The following is a 23,719-nucleotide window of genomic DNA, read 5'->3' as shown; positions in this document are numbered from 1 at the left end:
GGCAGCAAAGCAAAGAGCGTTATGGCTGGACATCGCTCACTGACAGAGACATGGTTGATCGGATATTGATCAGAAACTGGCCGCGATTGTCAAACAATTTGACCGTCACTGCGTCAGCGCAGCAAAGCAAACGGAGCGTTTTGGCTGGACATCGCTCACTGACAGAGACCTGGTTGATCGGATATTGATCAGAAACTGGCCGCGATAGTCAAACAATTTGACCGTCAGCACAGCAAAGCGAAGAGCAAGCTCAAAAACTGGCCAAGGTTGTCAAGCGATCTGACTGTTGGCGCAGCAAGGATGAAGAAGAAGCAGCATCGAGAGCCGGAGTAATGCGCATGCTCCGCGTGGTCCCGTGCCGGGGCGCGGGAGTTCGGAGTGCGTGTTCTGCACGGGCACGTGATGCGCTATGGCAAGTACGTGCAAATTATGTTAGGAATGTAATTGTTGGTGGGTTGCTAACTTCACTTACCGTGCCATGCACGGAAACTTATATTTATAATTATAGAATTACTAACTCTTTGCTTATGGATGACAGGAATGAATAATTTGGAGTAATGACCTACGGATGTAACCAGATCAAATAGAAATACAGTTAGAAGCTGTGACAAGGCACAAGACTGACACGGTACTGAGACATTCAATACCCTGATACCTACATTGTAGGGCAAACATATCTCCAAAGTGAAAAGTCAATAACATTCCATGGTGGAAAGATCAGGTTAGGGAAGTCCAATGAGGAGACGTTCAGTGCAAACAGCATGATAACAAGTAATAGTTACATCTCACATGCTAAAGACGGGTTGTGGGGGTGGGTAGGGTAGGTGTGGTGGTGGTGGTGGTGGTTGGGGGAGGGGGGGGGGGGATTGGAGTAGCATTGATCCCTATTGGAGACAGGAGAGAACAGGAGAAGCCGTAGATTGCGTTACCTTAACACACAAAATTTGAGTAGGGAACGAGAGGGAGGATGAGAGAGAAAGAATGAAAAGCAGTAAATGAGGTTACGCAAGTGAGAGTGAGAGAGAGAGAGAAAAAAAAAGAGTGGGAGAAGTCTTTCCAGAATTCTTGACGGATTCACTCAAAGACATTGCAATGGTGAAGTGAACGATGGACAGAAAGCTAGCAAGATCACTATCAATGTCCATGTTGATCGTCATTCGAGTCTCCAGGCAACAATTGACAGCCATGTATTGATAGAACCCGCAACTCACTCAGGGACAACCCTATGATTGTATTATCACAGCAATGGGATACCTGGTTGGAGCTGATTGCTCACGATCAGCAGCAGTAGTAGGCACTGAAATTGGCTATTGAAATGTTCTGGCTAAGAGCAGATGATCCAAGAGTAACCACAGACGTGACGTTAAAAAGTAGACGAGGATCGCAAGGGGACGACAGAGTCAGTACACAATAACAAGACATATGGGGTGCAATGAATGTCGAATGTTATCATTTGATGGAAGCCAAAACTGGAGACATATTTCTCTTCTAGTACTGTTGGTGTTCTAGCAAGCAGAGCAGTCAGATTAGTGATCATTTAGTTCTACTGTGGGCAGTAACACAGAATGAAGATAGCTAATGTGACAAAGACATTCCTCTAAAATCCCAATGAATTCCTGGACAGACTGTGATGAGTTGTGTGTGATTATGCTGTTTGAAACTATACTAGTGTGATCCCTGAGCCCGTGCACTATGCACTCATACATCAATTGTCCTCATAATTGGTTTGAAGTGCTGGTTACATTGAACAACCTGATAGCAACTAGCTTACAGTCAGATGCAAGAAAAGTGTCTAGTGTCTAGTCCAGATGTGTGGACACACTGTAATATCGCCATGGAAGTGGCACGAATGCGGCTGGACGTAAAATATGGGCAATACTGTGATCGGAACTGATCGAGGGCGCCGGCTTTGCAATTTTGGTTGAATTTCACCGAGCGACACTAGTTCATGACAGTGTTCAACTTACATGCTTTGGGTATTGTTGTTGTGTGCTGCATTTGTATGCTCCAGACCAGCTTGATCTGTGCAGAGTTTGGTGTTGAGGGTTACACTGATCCTACTGAACTGATTGCCAACGTGTGCGGAACAGAAGGTTCAGGGAAATCTACCTTCATCGCATCCTTCACAGCTGGTTTTTTCGATAAACTACTGCGTAAGGAGGATCAACCAGACTTGAAAGCAAGAGATTTAGCGTCTCGCACAAAGGTGAGTTGAAAGCAATGTTGAATGCACACAGCATTACATAGGACACAGTGTTTTTTTGGATGAAGGTCCAAACTATTTACACCTCACTAACGAAATTGTTGGTATACAACTGATGAACCACCATGTTATCCGAATATATACATGCCACATTATCCTTTTATGTATATTCTCTACACATAGCTATGCTATACTGTTGCTGTAGACCAGTATGATGTTAGTGACCTGGGTGTAATTCATAAAGTGTTCCGAGTCTTTCTCAGGCATATTTTTAACTTTTCCATTTTTTCCATATAGGGAATTGAAGAAACCATGTACAAGCAATCGAAGGTGAAGGTCCATTTTCGCGACTTTGCTGGCCAAGACCATTATTCTGTCTCACACGACCTATTTGCTGTTACCATGACAGCACCATCTGTTGCCACGATAGTTGTGGACGGCACAGAGTCGGTTGAGGAGATCACAGAACGTGTTGGTGCAACTGCTGCTAGCTATGTGTGTCGACAATCCCCATCTGATGATGGTGAGTGGATAACAATGAACTACAGTCGGGGACAAATATATCCAATCTGCAAGTCGAATGTACCCCATCATTTCACTTCAATTACATCATGCATGGTTGAGAGACCCAACTCAAGGTTGCAGGCCCACGTGAGACTTGTTGCTGATTTCGGAAAATTAGTTCCCAGAATAATATAACCCAGACAAGTGATGGCATATGCAAGCATATATCAACCAGTCCTATCTCAAGATCATCTGTAAAGGGCAGCCCAGGGAAGAAACCCACATGAATTAATAGAAAAGGCTGCTGGTGAGAAGGAGAGATCTGTGCAAGATTGTAACATTGGTGTATAGAGAGTGTGTTTTGGATTTTTTACCACCTTCTTGCCTCAAGTGTGCATTTACCACCCGATCAGCCAATTCTTAAAGGGGAAGTAAAGCCTAAAATCAAATTTTCACCAGTTTTAGCCTTCGGGGTGCTGAGTCGAATGGTCTTGGTCCGAGGAAGCTGAGACGCTCCCTTCCTCCTTTATTCCCAATCGAACTCGCGCACTTCCACCAAAACTGGGTGACTGTGCCCTACTAGATGGGGATTTGTATGCAAACTGTCAATAAAAGCGCAATTTCGTTCTTATAAAAGCACGGATGACCGCGATTGGCCCATACGTTGTAGTCTTTTGGATGCTGAGTTGATTGGTTTTGGTCCGAAAAGGCTGCGATGTAGTATTCGGCTCTTATACCTAATCGAGCATGGCTGAACAAGCGGTCACGTGCTCGTGCATACACCAGTCACCTGGTGCTCGTGCCTGCAGGCTACAACTTACAGCATGTTTCTGTCCCTCGAGTTGAACCTTTGAACCTTTGAGTTGAACCTTGGTGTGAAAGTTGTCGCCTGCTGACGCAGTCACCTAGTTTTGGTGGAAGTGCGCGAGTTCGATTGGGAATAAAGGAGGAAGGGAGCGTCTCAGCTTCCTCGGACCAAGACCATTCGACTTCGCACCCCGAAGACTAAAATTTGATTTTTGGCTTAACTTTCCCTTTAACTCAATGAGGCTACATTTATGTACTCATAATGATGTGATGAAAATTGTTTTGTTTGATCACCTTGAAAATACAATAATTATGAAGTCCATGTTTGTGATTTCATACGCAGTTTCTGAACTGGAAGACCGACAGAAACAACCACTGCCACAGCAGCTGCAGTCGCAATCACTATCACAACAGCAGGCGAGCAGCAGAAGCAACTTCAACCACAGCCCAACGCGAAGAAGTGGAAAGGGCCATTGTGGAAGGAATGAAATCATGTTCACAGCGTTCGGAGCTCTGCCTAGTGAGAGTAGTCGATGCTAGAAAGTCCAACAGTTCCAGTATGAACGAGCTGAGGAGAGCATTCATACACTTGGTGCACAAAGTACTGGCGGTAAGATTGACATTTTGATTGCTGCTTTTCTGTTTTTGCTTTTTTATTATTATTTTTTATTTATTTTTTTTTTATTGAAAAACCACAAGCCTTCAGACATGTGAATGTGCACATGATGTACAGTGTACATACGTATGTATCGAGAAGGCAGCACGGAAACGGCAGTGGTGGTGAAGCCTGGGCAGCTCGTCCGACCGTGGGTCTCGGAGTCAACACTGGGCAGACGCACCGGGGGGGGGGGGGGGGGGGGTGGTAGCTTAGGAGATAAGGGATGAAGCCAGCATGATCATAGTATGCAATGCATATGCAGAAGTAATAATGATGTTAATCTTAAAAACAATAGTGCGGTGGACCTGCGCAGAGGAAAGGCATCATGGACATGATCGACGTGTATAACATAATAATAATATTATAAGTGAGCCAGGGCACATCATACACACACATATGCGCATGTTCAAATAGGAGATCAACCTGATAGGGCGTTCGCCGGCGTTGGGTAATCTTGAAATAAAGATATTAATATTATTGAAGAGATTATTATCATACGCTCACATAAACACCACATACCAACCATGTGCACCCACCCACACACACACACACACACACACACACACACACGCGCGCGCGCGCGCGCACACACACACACAAAACATGCTCGCACGCACACACGCACGCACACACACACACACACGCACACACATATACACACCACACACACACACCACACACACACACACACACACACACACACACACACACACACACACGTACACACACACACGTGCACATTCACGCAGACGCGTAATCATACATAATATTTGTGCACAGACTCACTCTCTCACAGTAACGTCCAGAAAACCACCACGCCGAGTCCCTTCAGCCGGTCGGTCGCCCAGTCCCAGTGGCTCGAGCGCAGGAATCGGTGGACGCTGCACTTGAAGGACTGCAACCTCTTCTGGTCGGGCTGATCCAGGAGGTGTTGGCGAGGCAACTGGTTCCAGGTGTCCAGCACTCCTTCAGGGAACGACCGGCGGACATTGTTGCGAGAATTGGCTGGGATATCAGACTGCAGCTGGTAGCGGTGGCCGGCCGCCATCCGCGCCTGCTGCCTGGTGTTGGCAGGATGTTGGTCGTGGTCTGGTACTGCTTGGGAGGGGGGCAGCATTCGGGTTAGCATCTGTGGGCCTGTCAGGTAGTGGATTTTGTAGAGATAGCAGAGAGCAGCCACTTTGCGCCGGAGTTCGAGGCTTGGCAGATATGCGCCTTTGCCGATCAGATGCAGGGCTCTCCGCTGTACAGCATCGAGTTGGGCCAGCACCGTCTGAGAAGCACCCATCCAGACTAGCATGCCATGCTCGAAGACTGGGCGAACAAAGCCGTTGTAGACCGTGAGACGGCAGCCAGGGTCAAGCTCTGCTGAGGCCTTCTTCAGGAAGCCCAGTCGCTGTGTGGCGCGCGGGGCTGACTGTCGAATCTGCTGGCAGAATGTCAGTTGACTGTCGAAGGCTATCCCAAGTAGCTTCAGGCACTGGGTTTCAGGAACGATTTCACCTTGGAATGTGACCGGAGGGCAATCCCAGGGCCGACGGTGGTGGCTGACGTGGAGTAGGTATGACTTGGCGGGCTCGAATGTCACTCGCCAGGTCGCACCCCAGGCAGCAAGGGCATTGACGGCGGTCTGGAGATCATCACAGTCAGCTGCGAGGTTGCCGAGATACCGGATACACTTGTAGAGCGTTGTGTCGTCTGCGTACGTGGCAAGGCTGGTCGATTGGGGAAGGTGGTCCTCAGCGTCATTAATGTAGATCAAGAAGAGAGTGGGCCCCAGGATGCTTCCTTGAGGCACACCTGCTCGGATGGCGTGTGTGGCTGATGTTTGTCCACCAACTACGGCCCGGATCTGGCGGCTCTCTAGGTAGTTTTTCAACCATGAGAGCAGGTGGCCAGTCAGCCCAAGGCATCTGGCCTTGTGAACTACACCGCGGTGCGACACTTTGTCAAATGCGCCGGCCACGTCGACAGCAAGGACTCGGATCACACCCCCAGCATTGGACGTCCGACTCCACTCATGCTGAAGTGAGAGGAGAAGATCGCGCCCAGGCCGCGTCGGAACCCGAATTGCTGTCCGGAGAGGACCTGATTGCTTTCTAGGAAGTTAGTGATGCTGCGATTGATGATGGCCTCCATCACCTTAGAGAGTATAGAGAGGAGGGAAATCGGACGGTAGTTCTTCGGGGTAGACTTGGAGCCTTTCTTGAAAATAGGGACAACGTTCGCGATCTTCCAGGATGCAGGTTGCACCCCGTCCCGGAAGCACTGGGTGAATAGCTTTGCCAGAGGGCTGGCGAGTGACTGCGCTGACTTCCTGAGCACTTGCGCCGGAATGCGTCAGGGCCATTTGCTTTTGAAGCGTCCAGGTTCTTGAGAGCTCGCTGGACTGTGGCAGGGCGGAAGTGTACGGTCTTCAGCCTATTGCCTGTGCGTTGGCGAATAGGGGGCAGAGGTGTGTCTGGCAGGTCATTGGCACCAAGGCTACATTTCTCCGCGAAGTAGTGACCGAGGCAGTTTGCTTTCTCGATGTTCGTAGCATGCTCTTTGCCAGCAGGGTCGACAAGAATCGGGATGGAGCTATTTCGGGAGGTTCCGATGGACTGCTTGATGGTTGACCACCACTGTTTATCTCGAAGGCTGCCGGTCTGGAGTCGTGCACGGACTATTGCTAGATGGTGATTCTGGGCATCACGTAGGCAATCAGAAGACCGGTGGACAGCGAGAGTATAGTTAGCTTGACATTGGGGCGAGTCTGGTCGTCTCTTGAGGGACTTCCAGGCACTCTGTTTCGCCTTCACGGCCTTGCTGCAAGCTGGCGTCCACCAAGCGGGATCAGAGGGCCGAGTACAGAGAGGTTGGGATGGGATAAACTGGTTCATTCCATCTATGATGGCAGAGGTAATATTGGTGCAGCTGCTGTTTGCATCCTCAGACATGAGGGCATCCCAGTCCACACTCCTAAGGTGGTGGTTTAGTCTGTCCCAGTCAGCCCGGCCATATTGCCAGACTGTTCTGGCCGTCTTGGGCTCTCGACATAGTTCTGTCTTGAATTCTGCCAAGATGGTGGAGTGGTCAGATCTACCAATTTGGGAGCCGAGCCGGACCGTCGGGTTGCCCAGGTCACTCATGATGAGGTCGAGGAGGGCATTTCCACGAGTAGGCTCCGTCACATGCTGCTGGAGGTGATGTAGTGCGCAGAGGTCCTCCAGTTTCTCCCCAGCTGGAGTTGTTCTACTGCTGCCCAGCCAGGCAGTGTTGTGCGCATTGAAGTCGCCAGCGATGATGAGGTGCTGTGCACCCACCCGGGCAACGTCAATGGTCTGGTCCAAGTAATCTACCATACTGATATCGTTGCCAGGAAGAGACCCTGGGCGGTAGGCAGCACACAAGACAACTTTGCGGCCAGGTCTTATGCGGATAGAAAGCCATACAACTTCTTGGTCAAGGGTTGGAACAGCTTCCAGTTCTTGAAAAGCTAGGTGGGATTTCACCCACACAGCCACGCCTCCACCCTGTGGTGTTCGGTCTCGTCTTACTGGAGGGGAGTACCCAGGAAGAGTCACTTCGGCTTGCGTCATCTTATCCAGGGTCAGCTTGGTTTCTGTGACTACAGCAATATCTGCATCAGATGCCAGAAGGGTATGTTGAAATTCGCCAAACTTTGAACGGATACCAAAGGCATTCGTAACCAGCAATTTCAACGTCTTACTGGTCATTGCTCAGGAGAGTGTCGGCAGGTGGGAGACTATCATTGTTCTGAGGAGGAGGGTCAGATTTGGTGATGTCATCAGTTTTGGCAGGTGGGCTAGAATTATCATTTTTTTTTTTTTTTTTTTTTTTTTTTACTTGAAACCACGCACCCAATTCGTAAAAGAAGAAAGAAGCAGGAAATGACAAAACAACAGACTAACAAGACATTGACTGAATGGGGCTGCAAATGCAACGCAGCGGTGGTGATGAGGTGCTGCAGGCTCCGCCGACCAATGGTCTCGGCATCCGCGCCTACTTCACGCATCAGAAAATCGGGAGAAGAAGAGAAACAAAAACGATTGAAAAATATATATAGCGAAAAGTATAGTGTGGAGAGAGAGAGAGAGAGAGAGAGAGAGAGAGAGAGAGAGAGAGAGAGAGAGAGACGGAGAGAGAGACGGAGAGAGAGAGAGAGAGAGAGAGAGAGAGAGAGAGAGAGAGAGAGAGAGAGAGAGAGAGAGACGGAGAGAGAGAGAGACGGGAGAGAGAGAGAGAGAGAGAGGAGAGAGAGAGAGAGAGACAGAAAAAGAGAGAGAGAGAGAGAGAGAGAGAGAGAGAGACAGAGAGACAGAGACAGAGACAGAGACAGAGAGAGAGAGACAGAGAGTAGAGAAAACAAGGAAAAAGAGAGCAATACCTACATGTAGATACTGAGTTTAGACTGAGTCAGTAGCCCACATCCAGTTCTCGGCGCGCAGGTAGCGGTATACCTGCGTCTTGAATGCCTGCATTCGGCTGCGATGGGGAGGATGCAGGAGCAGATCACAGGGCAATGCATTCCACTGGTGGAGCACACAGTGGGGAAATGATCGCTTCAGGACTAACGGGGTAGAGGCTGGCAGGCTGGCGTCCAGTTGAAACCGGTGGCCAGCAGCGCTGGCATGGTCGCTCCGGGTTCGCGGGTTGGCCGACTGCTGACGGCGAGCTGGCAGAACCGCGAGAAGTTGAGGTGGGCCCGTAATTACTTGTAGCTTGTATAAACAAGCTAGGGCAGCTACTGTCCGTCTGATTGCCAGACTAGGCAGGATTGCTCCCGGACCGATGATTCCGAGGGGCCCCTGTGCTGGACTCGGTCCAGTCGGCTGAGGTGGCTGGATGACGCTCCAATCCAGATAAGTGGGGCGTACTCCAGCAGCGGACGGACGAATGCTTTGTACACTGTTATGCGCCCATCCAGAGGGAGAAGATGAGCTGACCGGCGCAAAAGACCAAGTCGCTGCCTTGCCCGGGTTGCAACAGACCGGAGGTGCTCCCCAAAAGACAGCTTCTGGTCAAAGAGGACGCCTAGGAGGGTGATCGAGTTTGCCTCGGGGACTTGTATTCCGCCAAACATGATTGGCGGGAGGTGCAAGTCAGCTCTTCGGAGCGTTGCAGTCATTGCCTGGGACTTGGTGGGCTCAAATGCAATCTTCCATTTCTGGCCCCAGTTATGCAGCCGATCGATTGACAGTTGCAGTGAGTGCCCTGCACCTGCCGCGCTGCCATTCGACACAATGGAGTAAAGTGTGGTGTCATCTGCGTACGCCTCCAGCTGGGCATCATCCACCAGAACAGAGGGTGCATCATTTACGTACAGTAAAAACAGTGTCGGGCCGAGTATGCTGCCTTGGGGAACGCCCGCAGTTATGGGGTACTGGGTAGACGTATAGCCACCCACCAAGCATCGTAATGAACGTGATGACAGGTACGACGACAGCCATGTGTGGAGTGGCCCAGTGATTCCTGCATTACGTGCCTTATGGAGGACACCAACATGGGACACGCGATCAAATGCCCCAGCAATATCAACAGCGAGGATACGAGCTGCTCCATTTCGCCCGACAGCATTAACCCAGGCATGATGCAGAGCCTGCAGAGCATCAGATGTACCCAATCTTCTCCTGAAACCAAACTGGTGGGAGGTGAGGAGCTGATGGTGTTCCAGATGGTTTGTAACCTGGCTGTTCACAATAGTATCCATCACCTTCGAGATGATGCTCAGCAACGAAACAGGGCGGTAGTTCTTGAGCTCATCATGGCGTGCTCCACTGCTTTCTTTGAAACGCCATTGCCTGGCATAAAGTGGCCGGGGCCAGAAGTTTGCAGCGGTAATTGTAGGAACTGTTGCAGCGTCAACTGTCAGTCTCGCTGAGATTTCGCCCGTTGCTGATTCGTGCATACTGCAATCGTGCACATCCACAGATGTCCCAACCGCAGCTGCTCTGTGTTGCACAAACTCCCTGAGGCGTTCCTCGGTGCATTGGTCGCCTAGGTTGCCAACGTACAGCACAGCTTTCTTCGCCCTAGGAGGCTCTGACGACACCATCTTCCAGCTGTCATCTGCGATCACCTGGAGCACGCACTGCTTCTTACTCCGCTTTGAGTTCTGGACTGGTTGGAATCTGTCTTCGTCTACACAGGTTGCATCTTGGTCGCCATCCCCTTCACACTCGTCACTGCTACGGGAGATGTTGCAGGGGACGCTGCCATCCTCTTCACACTCGTCACCGCTACGGGAAATGTTGTTGGAGACGCTACGGGACATCGTGGTGTCATGCTTTCGAGTACCTGCTGTACCCGCACTGCCTGCTTTGGTACGCCTACGCGAAGGTTGACCCGCACCCGTACCCTGCTGTGTTTGAACTGGCCTTGGGGTAGCTTTTCGCAAGGCAATGGCGGATTCTCGGAGAGACACTAAGTTATCCCATGGTACGGTACTATAGGCCTGTTTCAGCCAATCAGGAGCCTTGCTGACCGGGAAATAATAGCCAATACAATCCCGCGCGGGATGATATTCATTATTAACTGGGTTCACTTTTATCGTACGCACCCTGCACTTTTGGTGCATGGCGCATATAGCGCTGCATTCGCGTACGCACCCGCAGCAGTACGGTACTGTACAGTGCGCCCAGGGCCCCCCACCAGTACTAGCCGCCCACTGGCCCCGCCCCTTCGCTTTTCGCGATGGAAGCAGGGGCAGTAGATGGCCAATACTGCTTAGGGCCGAGGAGCACTGCACAATACCACACTGCCGAGGATACTTACACGAATGAATCCAGAAATACAAATACCAAATACAATGGAGCGACATGTACATGTATACGCGTACCAGCTATAATTCCATGGAAATAAAAGGAACTTACCTGAACCAAATCGCTTCCCATTCTTTCTTTCCTTCATTGTGCATTGTGCGTTTGTAAAAGTCCTGCTATCTCTTTTCCATCATGGCGACTGGTTTTGGCACACAAGACTGCGACATTGTAATTCCGGAAGAGCTGGTGTTTGATGCCGTGCATGGCTTCAATGTGTATACTGATTTCGTCACCGAGGAAGAGGTGAAAGAAATTGTACAGTGTAATATTACGGAAACTGCAGAAGTCACCCTTTCTTCAGGCGAAAAGAGAACCTCAACACAAGAGAAGCATCGATTTGCCAAGGTCACTGAAGATGACTTGGAACGGATTCGAGAAGACAGGTAAGATTTACATTTGGCTTAAAATGCAACTGCAGTCACGTCTTTGCACGATGTTTGAACTTTTTAAAATATCTCATGTGCTGTTCTACAATGTCGCATAGCGCTGCTAGCTAGTTATTAGCCACTTTTTATTGTGTTTTATGACAGTTCACAGGAAAGACATACATGTGCAAGTAAAAGTACAATGTAGTAACATGTCATGACCTAATGTTGTTACCTATGTGCATGTACTGGGCCTACCTGTGTGATATCCAGGGTGCCCACCAACACGAAACATGCAACGAAAAACTGGATATCCCTATTCAACTTGTGGTTGATCAAGTCGAATAAAACATGTCATCTGGCTACGGCATCAGCAGCCGACATTGCTAAAACGCTGGAGTTGCGTATGCAGAGATAAGGCAGCAGGATGGTAAGCCGTACTCGCAGAGCAGCCTCCAATGCTTTAGAAGCGCTCTGCACCGAGAGCTGGGCAAGCTTGACCGCACCATCAATCTTTACAAGGACCGCGAGTTTCGAAAGGCGAACGAGATCTTGGACGGCGTGATTAAAATGCAGAAGAGGACTGGCCAGGCGTCCCCCGTCCAGCACAAGCAGTCTATCACGGATGCAGACATGAAAAAGGTATGTACTTCAAAGTACATGTATGTGGTGTTTAGCTAATGTACAATACAGCTATCTTGATACTCTACGTACAATGTACATGTATTTTTGGAATTCTGAAGTGTGGTTTGGTTTCAAAAGTGTATACATGGATCAACCTGTTATGATAAATTGAAGACCTTGCTTCTATAAATGTTTCACTGAAATTCTGTTTGCTTTCATGTCTCTGTTTTGTGTAGGTGGATAACTATTTTGAGCAACCTAGCAGCGACCCTTTGAAGCTTCGGGAGTATGTCTGGTTTTGGATCACCCTACACTTTTGCTTGCGCGGTTGTGAGGTTCAAGCCACTATAACTTCAACGGACCTTGAAGTGAAGAAAGACGACAAAGGATCCGACTATGTAACGCTCAAGAAGTCATACATTTCCAAAAACAACCAAGGTGGAGTAAACTCGGCAAGCAGTGAGTCAGATGGTCGAATTGTCAATGCCACTCAAGTCAATGCCATCAAACTGCTCATTTCAAAACTGCCATCGTCCTGCCCCCGTCTTTTCCAGCAACCACTTAAACACCCCTCTGCAGAGACCTGGTATAACGGCAAACCCCTTGGCAAAAATAAGATAAGCGAATTCATGAAAACCATCTCCCTCAAAGCTTCCCTTTCTCAAACATACACCAATCATTGTGTCAGAGCCACTTGCATCACCAACCTTACCCGTCAATCAGTTCCCGATCATGTCATTGCCAGAACATCTAAGCATCGGAACTTACAGTCATTGCAATCCTACCATCAGCCTACCGAAAGCGACAAGCTTGCCACCGCTCGTCTCTTGGACAGTGCTCCAAAGACTTCAACTTCAACTGTCACAACTACACCTGTCACGCCACAGCCAAGACCGGCTCACTGCTATGCCACAGCTGATGAAATCGATGAGTGGATCTCAAGTTCGGCAGCAGAAGACATCCAAGCACTGGAAAGACCGCAACCGAACATTGCTGCGCCTGTTCACTTAGAAGGCAACTTCCAGGGTGCTAACATTGTCATCAATCTTGCTTCTACATGCAGAAAGTAACCGTTTCCACACTGTTCACTCTTGTGTTGTGATTTACGATTGCCATGAACATGATGAAGCCTTGTAATTGTGTATGGTTGGCGTGAGATTTGGGTGTGGATTCGTGGTAAAGCAAAGACGCATTGACAACTCTTCCTGCACGTGTCAAAATGTAGAAGGTCATGAAGATGGTGCAAATACTCTCCGCATCGTACTTCGACATGAAAATGCGTAGATGTACCTGCGATGTAAATGTGCTGGCAACATGGTCAATGCACGTGTTCCAAATGTGACAAGGTCATGAGTGCATTACGAGGACATGAAAATGCGTAGATAGAGAGGTTTTGCAGAGCGAACGTTCGCGCGAATTTTCGTTTGACGTCACGAAAGCGAAACTTCGTGCGAACGTTCGCAGTTTTGAACGCGAAAGTTGCAGGAACGCGAAACAAACTTTCGCAGTAATTTTCGCTCTTTGTGGACCGCTGGTCAGCCTGGTGCACGGTGAGCGACCCTCAATCTTCATGTTTGTGCTGGATCTCTACTCTTGGCTTCGTCCGCGAGTGCTAGCTTTCCGATAGTTTTGGCAGCCCGTGTTGTTTCATCTCCAGAACCATCTCCGGTCTCCTGCTTGATCGTCTTCTCACTGCTCAGAATCGGTTACATCAATGATGCCTTTTTGAATCTCAGGTGTTGATGCGCAAGATTAGGCCGCGGTCACACCAAACAAGCCGTTTCCCGCTTGCGCTGAAAGTGGCTTGTGCTGAATGGAGCGGTTGGTCACACCACGGCGCGAAATCGGCTGGATTTTTTTTGTGTGCTAGTTTTTTTTCTTCCCGCTCATTTTTGAATATGATTTTCTCTTGTTTTCACGTGGCAAACAACAGAGTTTTGTTGCTGGGCATTGGAGAGGAGTTTCATTGGAATCAAAGCGCTTGTTTGAAAGATTGAGGGAGGTTTGAGAGTCGTGAGTTTGTAGTGCAGCCATGGATCCTGAAACTAGACGCCGTGTTGTTGTCTGCACTTCCCGTCCGCCTTCTCCAGCACACTTCTTCAGCTCGTCCAAGATCCACGCTCTCTTTCTGGTATTCTTTTTCATAGTGGTCTCATGCTTGGTTTTTGCTTCAAACCAAAGCTCCAGTAGTCGCCGCTCCAGTGCTACTGTCCACGATTCCATGATGACCGACAAAAAGGCAAGGAGAGAAGTTTCACCAACAAGGAAAGCCGGAAGGTGGCAGAACACGATGCAAGCTGCAAGATGCGCTTTGAACGAGTTTATTTTTCCCGCCACTGCGCCAGAATGGCTGAAAGTGGCTGAATCCATTCAGCGCTCCCATTCAGCGCTTTGAAAACGGCTGACTGCTGAAAAAGGCTGAAGCCGAAAATTCAGCCGTTTCCGTAGCGACGATGACGTCAAAAAGCGCTTTTTTCCGCTGAATGGCTGAATCGCGCTTGGTGTGACCGCGTAACGGCACAAGCCAACCCGGCCCGTTTGTCTGTGGGTCTCCGGCCATGGACAACGTAGTCAAAGAGCTCTCGTCTCAGGCCGTGACTCAGGGTACCTGGTGCGCGTGCCGCCACTCGCAACAAACAAATAATCGGATGTAGAACACTTCTCAAAAACAAGCGAGTGCACACGAAATTATAGCAATAAAAACTGCTTTATGGCAGTTTTCTAAAAAAGTTATTGTGTTCTAGTCCATGGACCCCGTCTAAAAAGTAAGAAATTAACGAAATGTGATAGCCGAAAATTATAATTTCACACAAAACCTCACAATAATCACACACAGAATGAAAAGCTACATGTACTCGTAGAAGACCTTTTCCCCTCGTGATCCTCTTTCCTATGCATGCATGTTGCCAATTGTTGGTGCAGTACAAGTTTAGTGATGAAAGCAGCATTTCAAGTGTTGTGATTATTGTGAGGTTTTGTGTGAAATTATAATTTTCGGCTATCACATTTCGTTAATTTCTTACTTTTTAGACGGGGTCCATGGACTAGAACACAATAACTTTTTAGAAAACTGCCATAAAGCAGTTTTTATTGCTATAATTTCTTTTGTTTTTTCTGTCACCATGTACCAATCAATGGAATGCCCTATATCAATATGTAAATGATAGCCTTCACATCATATCAATACCGTATTAGACGCATTGATGTGCAAGCCTTTTCTTGCAGAAAATGGCACTAGCATAATGCAATTGCATGTTCTTCTGCGGGGAAACATGACATGCGAGTAGTGGTCTGGTGGTGGTGATACTTTTTTTATACGGGGGTCATTCTGTGCATGTTGCAGCTTGCTGTTGCAGAATTTCATGACTGTCATAAAATTGTCTTGCTTTCAGATATTTCAGATTTCCCCACCCTAGATCAGATTTATTTGAGAAATGTAGCCAGGTGTGTGTCGCAGATGTTTTTGTTGATTCTGTGTTTATAATGGTTTATCATGGGTTATCGTGCATCATATTGCACTGAAATGGTAATCCTGTTGATGTCGACACAACTTTTGGAAGTAGTTCAATGACTTTAAACTGTTAGTCCACGATTTGCTAGAACAACACAGCAAAGGAGGAACAATAAACATGTATTAAAATGTAAACAAATACATTGCTGAGTCCGACCCCTCGTTCCAACAACTACACTGATCCTGAGGATAGAAGGGGCAAGGCTATGGTTGGAGGTACTGAGAGATAAACAAGGCACTCCACAATAATAAAATCTTACACATCTTTTGGTGAGTATGAATGATATCCAGTCGAGCCTCTTTAGGACGAACACCAAGGGACCGATGGTATTTATTCTGTGAGTTTGTCTTAACCTATTTTATAACCAGTGAATACAATTATTTCTCCAATAGACATACGAATAGATTTCTTCTACAGCGAAAGATTCTAAGCCACACCGACTCATTGACTCATCTCGTATGAACAAATGAGTCACTAGAGAGCTAGAGGTTCTGCAAAACGAAAATGCGTACAAACTTTCGCTTACGTCATGAAGTGCGAAACTTCGCACGAACTTTCGCAACTTTGGACGCGAAACTTGCAGGGAACGCGAAATGAACTGTCGTAGGAAATTTCGTGAGATCAGGTCATGGCGTACGTGCACTTGGCCCGCGCAAACTACGAAAATGTGCAGAATGCAAAGTTCGTGCAAAAATTCATACACACTTTCGCAAGGATTGTCGCGAAGCTTCTTTCGAATTTTCGTTTCGCAAGGACTTACGCGAAGCTTCGTTCGAATTTTCGTTTCGCGGAACCTCTCTACTGAACCTTTCTTTAGCAACATGACGGCAACTGAAACAGCAACAGAGAAAGTACGGTACATGTACTCCACATTCTTGCAGGTACTACAAACAGATTGCAGATCGTAATTCTTGCTTTGGCGGCACGAAACTGTATTTGGGGCAGTGCAATCTCGGTGGTACTCACAAATCAAAACGCCCAGACTCTGGAGATTCTCCCCGATATGCGAATATATTTTGCAAACTCGGTCAATGGGTCCTTGAACCTTTCCCTCCAGATTGGGAACTGCCAACGATAGTATGCCACTGACCAGCGCATTACTTGTAACGTACTAATGTACAATGAATATGAGTATTTCGACAACACATCTAACATAAGCCTTACCATCAAGAAGGTGAACTCGCGTTCTTCGCACACTGTAGACAAGGGGCAAAGAGATAAAAATGAATCTAAATCCGAATAAGATCAGCACACATTTCCGTAAAATTTAGTGAAAGGGCTCACTGAGCATAATAAGCAAATGAATCGAAGGAAACTGGTCAACTCAGAGATCACCTGTCATCGAGTATTCCGTAAAAGGAGGCCTTGGCAGCGGAAAAGCTAAATTTAGAAAAGAGATCCTGTCAGCTTTTCAATTATTTTTTTGCATTCCGCCCAAAATCAGCACACTTTTCGTAAATGAAAGAGTAAACACAAGCAAATGAATCAAAGGGAACTGGTCAACTCACCTGTCATTGAGTAATATTCCGCGAAAGGAGGTCGCAGCAGCGCCGAAACGAAATAAGCCAGGCCAGGAGACGAAATATCCGAAACAGCTCATGCAAGAAGCAGTTCCAAAGAAGGAAGTTCCTCGTGCATGCACATCCGAAAAGGCAACAACAAAAAGTCTGCAATACACACGCATGCGGCCAGCCGGCCGCGCGATGGTAGGAGCCATGGAGCAGCTCCCTGGTCCAGGGCCAGGTACCGAGCATCTTACGTAGAAACTTACGTAGCTACGTAGACAGCGTGTCTGAATAGCGGTGTCGTTAGGTAGCGCCATGTGAACACAATAATAGAAAAGCTGACAGGATCGCTTTTCTAAATTTTCTTGGAGCGAGAAACATGCAAACGTTCGCAGTAATAGAGAGGTTCTGCACAACGAAAATTCGAACGAAGTTTCGCGACAGGCCTTGCGAAAATGTGTACGAATTTTCGCACGAAATTTGTGTTCTGCACATTTTCGTGGTTTGCACGCGCCAAGTGCACGTACGACATGACCCAATCTCACGAAACTTCCTACGAAAGTTCATTTCGCGTTCCCTGCAAGTTTCGCGTCCAAAGTTGCGAAAGTAAGTTCGTGCGAAGTTTCTCACTTCGTGACGTAGAGCGAAAGTTCGTACACATTTTCGTTTTGCAGAACCTCTCTAATTTCGCTCTTTGTGGACTGTTCGTGCGCGGTGAGCCACCCTCAATCCTCATGTTTGTGCTTGATCTCTACTCTTGGCTTGGTCCGCGGGTGCTAGCTTTCCTATACTTTTGGCAGCCCGTGTTGCTTCATCTCCGGAACCATCCCCGATCTCCTGCCTGCTCGTCTTCTCACTGCTCAGAGCCGGTTACATCAACGATGCCTTTTTGAATTTCAGGTGTTGATGCGCCAGATTACGGCACAAGCCAACCCGTTTGTCTGTGAGTCTCCGGCCATGGACAAGGTAGTCAAAGAGCTCTCGTCTCAGGCCATGACTCAGGGTGCCGTCACTCGCAACAACAAAATAATCGGATGAAGACCACTTCTCAAACAAGCGAGTGCACGCGAAAATTCCTGCGAGCGAAAAACATGCAAAACACAAATTTCGCGCGAACGTTCGCAATAGTTTTCGCAACCCGGAACGCGAAAATCATTGCGAACGTTCGCTCTGCAAAACCTCTCTGATGTACCTGGGATAAGTAGGATATTGACCCGCGTACTCGGGTGTTACCGTACCCTCATATCATCCCTCCTGCTTCGCAGTCGGGATGATATTCGGGAGGTAACACCCTCGTACTTGGGCAATACCCTATACGTAATCATCTAGTTTAGGGTCCCAAATTATTTCGCACTTTCCCAGTGTTCTCTGCACTTTCTGTGTACGTGAGAGCGTGCTTGAGTGTGTTTCGAAGTTTTGTGTCCTTAGTACTGAGTTGTTTCCTTTGACTTTGTGGTAATGGCTGGGCGTCCCGGTGCGCCGATACGGAATGCCGTCCCTCAGGGAGACATAATGATGCAATTTTGATGGAGCAGTGGACCGTGTTCATCCTTGTGCCGATCTTTTCCAGGACCCAACTTGGCCAACTCGAGTTCCTTGCCGCTCGGCGCTTTATCAGGAACGAAATGCTCTGTGACACATGTGGTGCGCGATGTGGCCTCACTAGGAGGCAGGAAAGCCACGATGGGTTTCGCTGGAGATGCAGACCTTGCCACTACTGTAAATATACAAATTTTCGGCAGCTATTTAATTTCGGCTATATTCGGCACCGACCCAAAACGCCTAAATTAAAACGCCGATGAAATTTTTCACAGCATCTGTCGCACTATACCATGCCCTCTACCCCACGCCGAAAATAAATCGCCGCCGAAATGTCAAAAATCGTGAAGTGCCGAAATTTTGCAGCGCCGAAATTTTGTATATTTACAGTATGTCAAGAGCATCCATACCAACAATGTCGAGAATATGTGGACGCGTGCAAAGTGCCAGCTCAACGCAACTTCGGCACGTCTCGCGAGTTGTTTCCAACCTACCTCTGCGAGTTCGTCTGGAGGCAAAGAGTTCGAGAGGAACGAAACACCTTCGGCTCCCTGCTCCGCAGCATTCATCAGCAGTACCCTGTCTGATCGGTTCTGATGAAAAAAATCCATATCAACAGCTACTGTGTTTTTGATCTCGATTTGCAAATTTCTGGGGTTGACACGCTCTCACGTACACAGAAAGTACATAGACAGTATAGTACACTGAACACTGGGAAAGTGCGAAATAATTTGGGACCCTAAACTAGATGATTACCGACACTAAGTCTTCGTTCACATCTTTGAGCTGCCTTGACAGCTCGTCAACCCGTTTGTTTAGGCGCGTCTCCCGATCAGCCGATTCCGAGACAAGTGCGGCCAATGTTTTCAGGATTTCTACTACAGATAACTCAATGCCCGGCAACGACGCCATCAGCCTCAGCTTCAATACGATGCGCACTAATGATGGTGAAAACTCGTTGCACCTGGTATCATACCTGCCAAATATCCCAATTGTTCGGGATTATCCCGCATTTTTTTCATGAACTACCGAGATCCCAAAATTCTTGTTGAAAATCCCAAAAATCACTGTACATGCACAAGTTTCAAGTGCAGATATTACCCTCGTTATACTTCAAGTGACTCACCTAGTTGTCCTTATTGAGTTATTGATTCTGTACCACCATAGCCGTGTTTGTAGACAGTAAAACCTGTAATGGTGACCACTCGGACATGGCGACCACTTGATAATGGCGACCACTTTCCCTTGTCACGGACACATTCACATTCAAAACAGCTCGGATAAGGCGACCCCTCGCCTAACGCGACCAACGACCACCCAGATGCGACCGCGTTGCACCCCCCTACAACTACATGTATAATGTACATGTACATGCACACATTGCACTGTGCACCACACATGTTAGATCTACACATCAGCGCAGGAAGTGTAGATGTATATGGTACATGCACACATTGCACTGTGTACCACACATGTTAGATCTACACATCAGCGCAGGAAGTGTAGATGTATATGGTACATGCACACATTGCACTGTGTACCACACGTGTTAGATCTACACATCAGCGCAGGAAGTGTAGATGTATATGGTACATGCACACATTGCACTGTGTACCACACATGTTAGATCTACACATCAGCGCAGGAAGTGTAGATGTATATGGTACATGCACACATTGCACTGTGTACCACACATGTTAGATCTACACATCAGCGCAGGAAGTGTAGATGTATATGGTGCATGCACGACACCTGACACGTCTGAGCCTGAGGTCCCCAGGCACGAGTCGTGATAGTACTTAGTAGCATACATGTAGGTGTGTGCAGTGAGAAGCACTCATCAAAACGATGTATTGCATGAAACATGTACATGTATAGTGAATATGTCTTATCTTGTAACAGAACTTTCAACTAAAGATACAAAAAGCACTGATTTGTACATATATGGGGTACACTCAATACAACATAAATGATCGACCTTTCAACTCGTTATAAGATAATTGAAAATCTCCAACATAGCTGTTCCTTGGATGCAAAGGATTATCCATATCTACAAATGCACAAATAGAAATTAGAATACGTTCTGTCTTTCTGTTTTATCCTATTTGTTTTGGCCTTGGTTGTGCATGGCCAGTATTATCTTATACTGAGGGTTTGGCACTTCAGGCACCTGGGCAAAGGGTCGTTATAACGAATTTTATGTACAATCGAATTCTGTTGTAACCTGACCTGTAAACAGTTGTACGGACCACGTTTCGCTAGGGCATTTCAGACTTGTATTAATTTTACTAACAGGACTAAGGAACTACCCAGACTTGTTATAACGAGGGAGAACCTGTGTTTAGGAAACAATGGATTTTGCTATTGCAAGGGAATACAATGGACTAACAATATCAACACTTCTTAGTAGGAGAAGAAAATGTCTGAACATCTAGATTTCCAGCACATGCTTTCTTGTCTGCTACTGTTGGTTATGTGATACACACAGAATAACAATTCTCCCGAACCTATTTATTTTTGATGTGTCTGTTACGTTGTTCTTGCTGGATGCAGAAGTCTCCAAAGCAACCTCGCTTGCTGCAGAAAGCTCGTGACTACTTGGATGAGGTCAAGGCCTCTCTAAGCAATCCATACTGCACAAGGAAAGAATTTGTTGCGGCATTCCAGAAGGTCATTTCCCAGAAGGCTGCTTCCGGAAGACAAAAATCTGTTGGAGCGCGTGTTGCAGAGAACATCAGTAGCTATCTTCGGATTCTGACAGCTTACGGATATGTAAGAAACTGTGTTCTAATGAAACCTACCCCACAAAGATTGCTTTGGCTTCAAAGGGGTGTTGAAGGGAACAGGGGGGGGGGGGGGAGGGGGGGTGGTGTGTAAAATGTACTGCAAGTACACTGTAGAACACATACAGAAACACACGGTACACACTGTACACACTGTACACACTGTACACACTGTACACATTGTACACACTGTACACACTGTACACACTGTACACACTGTACACACTGTACACACTGTACACACTGTACACACTGTACACACTGTACACACTGTACACACTGTACACACTGTACACACTGTACACACTGTACACACTGTACACACTGTACACACTGTACACACTGTACACACTGTACACACTGTACACACTGTACACACTGTACACACTATCGTCAATACATGTAGTAAAACAAAGAATACAGAACTAAGGACACACAGGTAGCAGAAGGACGTGGTCAGAGAATATGGACGAGTCCTCCTCTTTCTGCTCACAGCCAGCTTTAAACAATTGAAAAAATGCCCTTTTTTAGTCATGTCCATGCTGTGGTGGTAAGGCAACACATGCATTTTTATGTATGAGTGCTGCTGAGGGAAAAAGAAACATTGAAACGTTTCCATGCTACAGGTATACTAGTAAATGTAGAAAATAATTGTTTGATATTCACATACTGGTATTGAGTGTGCAGGTGTACCAATATGCAGGTTATGTGATTACATTATCAGTTGAAATGCTTTTTTCCATTACTGGCTCATGCGAAACTTTCGACTCTGTGTGTGTTTGTGTGTGTGTATGTGTGTGTGTGTATGTGTGTGTATGTGTGTGTGTGTGTATGTGTGTGTATGTGTGTGTGTGTCTTTCTGTGTGTCTGTTTGTATGTCTGTGTGTATGTGTGTCTGTGTATATGTCTGTGTGTGTCTTTTTGTCTGCCTGTCGGTCTGTCGGTCTGCCGTCCGTCCATCCGTCCATCCATCCGTCCATCCGTCCGTCCGTCCGTCTGTCCGTTTGTCCGTCCGTTCGTCTGTCCGTCCGCCCGTCCGTCCGCCCGCATGCCTGCCTGCCTGCCTGTCTGTATGTCTGTCTGTCTGTCTGTTTGCCGGTCGGTCTGTTTGCCTGTCTGTGTATCTGTCATTATGTGTATATGTTGTATGACTTTGGTTTCTGCTAAAGATCATCACATTCCCAGAGCTGGATGATCTGGTGGTTCATAGGCCTCGCTGGCTCCTGCAAGATGTCATCGGATTCATTTACTCTTCGCACGTTTTCCCATCCAAATCTAAAGGCGCGGGTAGAGTATTCAAGATCAGCGAGGACGACTTCATCCGTGCCCTGACTGCCTTTCCTGCAGTGGGTGAAAAAGCTCCACTCTGCGTGCACATGGTCTTGCAGCTCGGCTTGACCATTCGCCATGAGAAAGATCTCCTTGCACTCTCCCTGTTTCCTGAGTGCACACAGCCATTGAAGATGCACACAGCCTTCATGGTTGGCTCTGTCCACACCTGCAATGGTTGCGCACCGTTTTCCTCTGCACTCATTGTGCAATGCCAAGCACGTGTCTACGACTACTCCGCCTGCTTTTTCTCCAGCACTGATCCCATGTTCTTCAAGAACACCATCATTGTCCACCCGTATCCGCACACAACAGCGCTGATTGTGTTTTCGTCCGACCGTCAGCGCTGTTGTATTGCAGTGACGTCCAGTTGCAGTAGGTACCTGCAAGTCGTTCACCACGTCCACTGGTTATTTCAAGCTCTCTTCCTTGACCTACTTCAGAGATACAGTCGTGGTACTTCGGTAGAGCCCACAGTTCTCAGCCTGAGCAGCATGCGTCAGCTTATCCAGCAATCCGCTTCACCAGCTGCCATCTGTTCAGCAGTTGCTTCCCACTCGTCCGAAGACGTCGTCCTTGCCGCGAGCAGTATGCAAAGCAAAGATGTCAAGGACGCCAGCGGTGTGTTCGTTGACTCGGTGCAGGATCTTCATCACGTTCCTGCCACGCACATCACTATGCTTCCTGCCACATGTACTGATCGCCTGGAGAGTCTGCGAGATTCTTCATTCTTGCGCGATCTCCAGTCAAATGTAGACGTGAGTGACACCGAAATCAGCCGGCTCGGTGGCCTCCAATCAGTGTCGTCCGCTGGACCCAGTCGGCTGAATGCCTCGCTGGTGTTGTTGGCATGGTGCCGACAAAGTCATCGTCACACATCGACTGTGCTCTACAGCAGGTTAGCTCAGCACTGCTTTTCTTCGCCATTCGCGAACTTCTACCGAGAGATCGGCAGGATACTTGTCGAGAATGAGAACATGGTAAGCGGAATAAGAATTTTTAAAAGTTTTCAGTGACTATGAATCTCTGCTGTCAATATTCATAAACAATATTACAAAGTTGCTTG

General features: G+C 47.7%; 1 protein-coding gene across 1 annotated transcript; it reads left to right on the top strand.

Moving 5' to 3' along the window:
* Positions 1-3,967: 3,967 nt before the first annotated feature.
* Positions 3,968-23,377, top strand: LOC135830421 (uncharacterized; the record flags this gene model as incomplete). Its single annotated transcript, XM_065342678.1, is given in 3 exon segments — positions 3,968-4,124; positions 21,095-21,313; positions 22,494-23,377. Coding segments are annotated over 3 exon segments (1,229 nt in total), but the record flags the coding sequence as incomplete, so codon positions are not given.
* Between the last annotated feature and the right edge of the window lie 342 nt (positions 23,378-23,719).

Source organism: Sycon ciliatum, unplaced genomic scaffold (assembly GCF_964019385.1).
Source record: "Sycon ciliatum unplaced genomic scaffold, ocSycCili1.1 SCAFFOLD_1671, whole genome shotgun sequence".
NCBI classification, from domain to species: domain Eukaryota; kingdom Metazoa; phylum Porifera; class Calcarea; order Leucosolenida; family Sycettidae; genus Sycon; species Sycon ciliatum.
The sequence above is the reverse complement of the archived record's forward strand: the minus strand, read 5'-3'. Positions and strand labels throughout refer to the sequence as shown.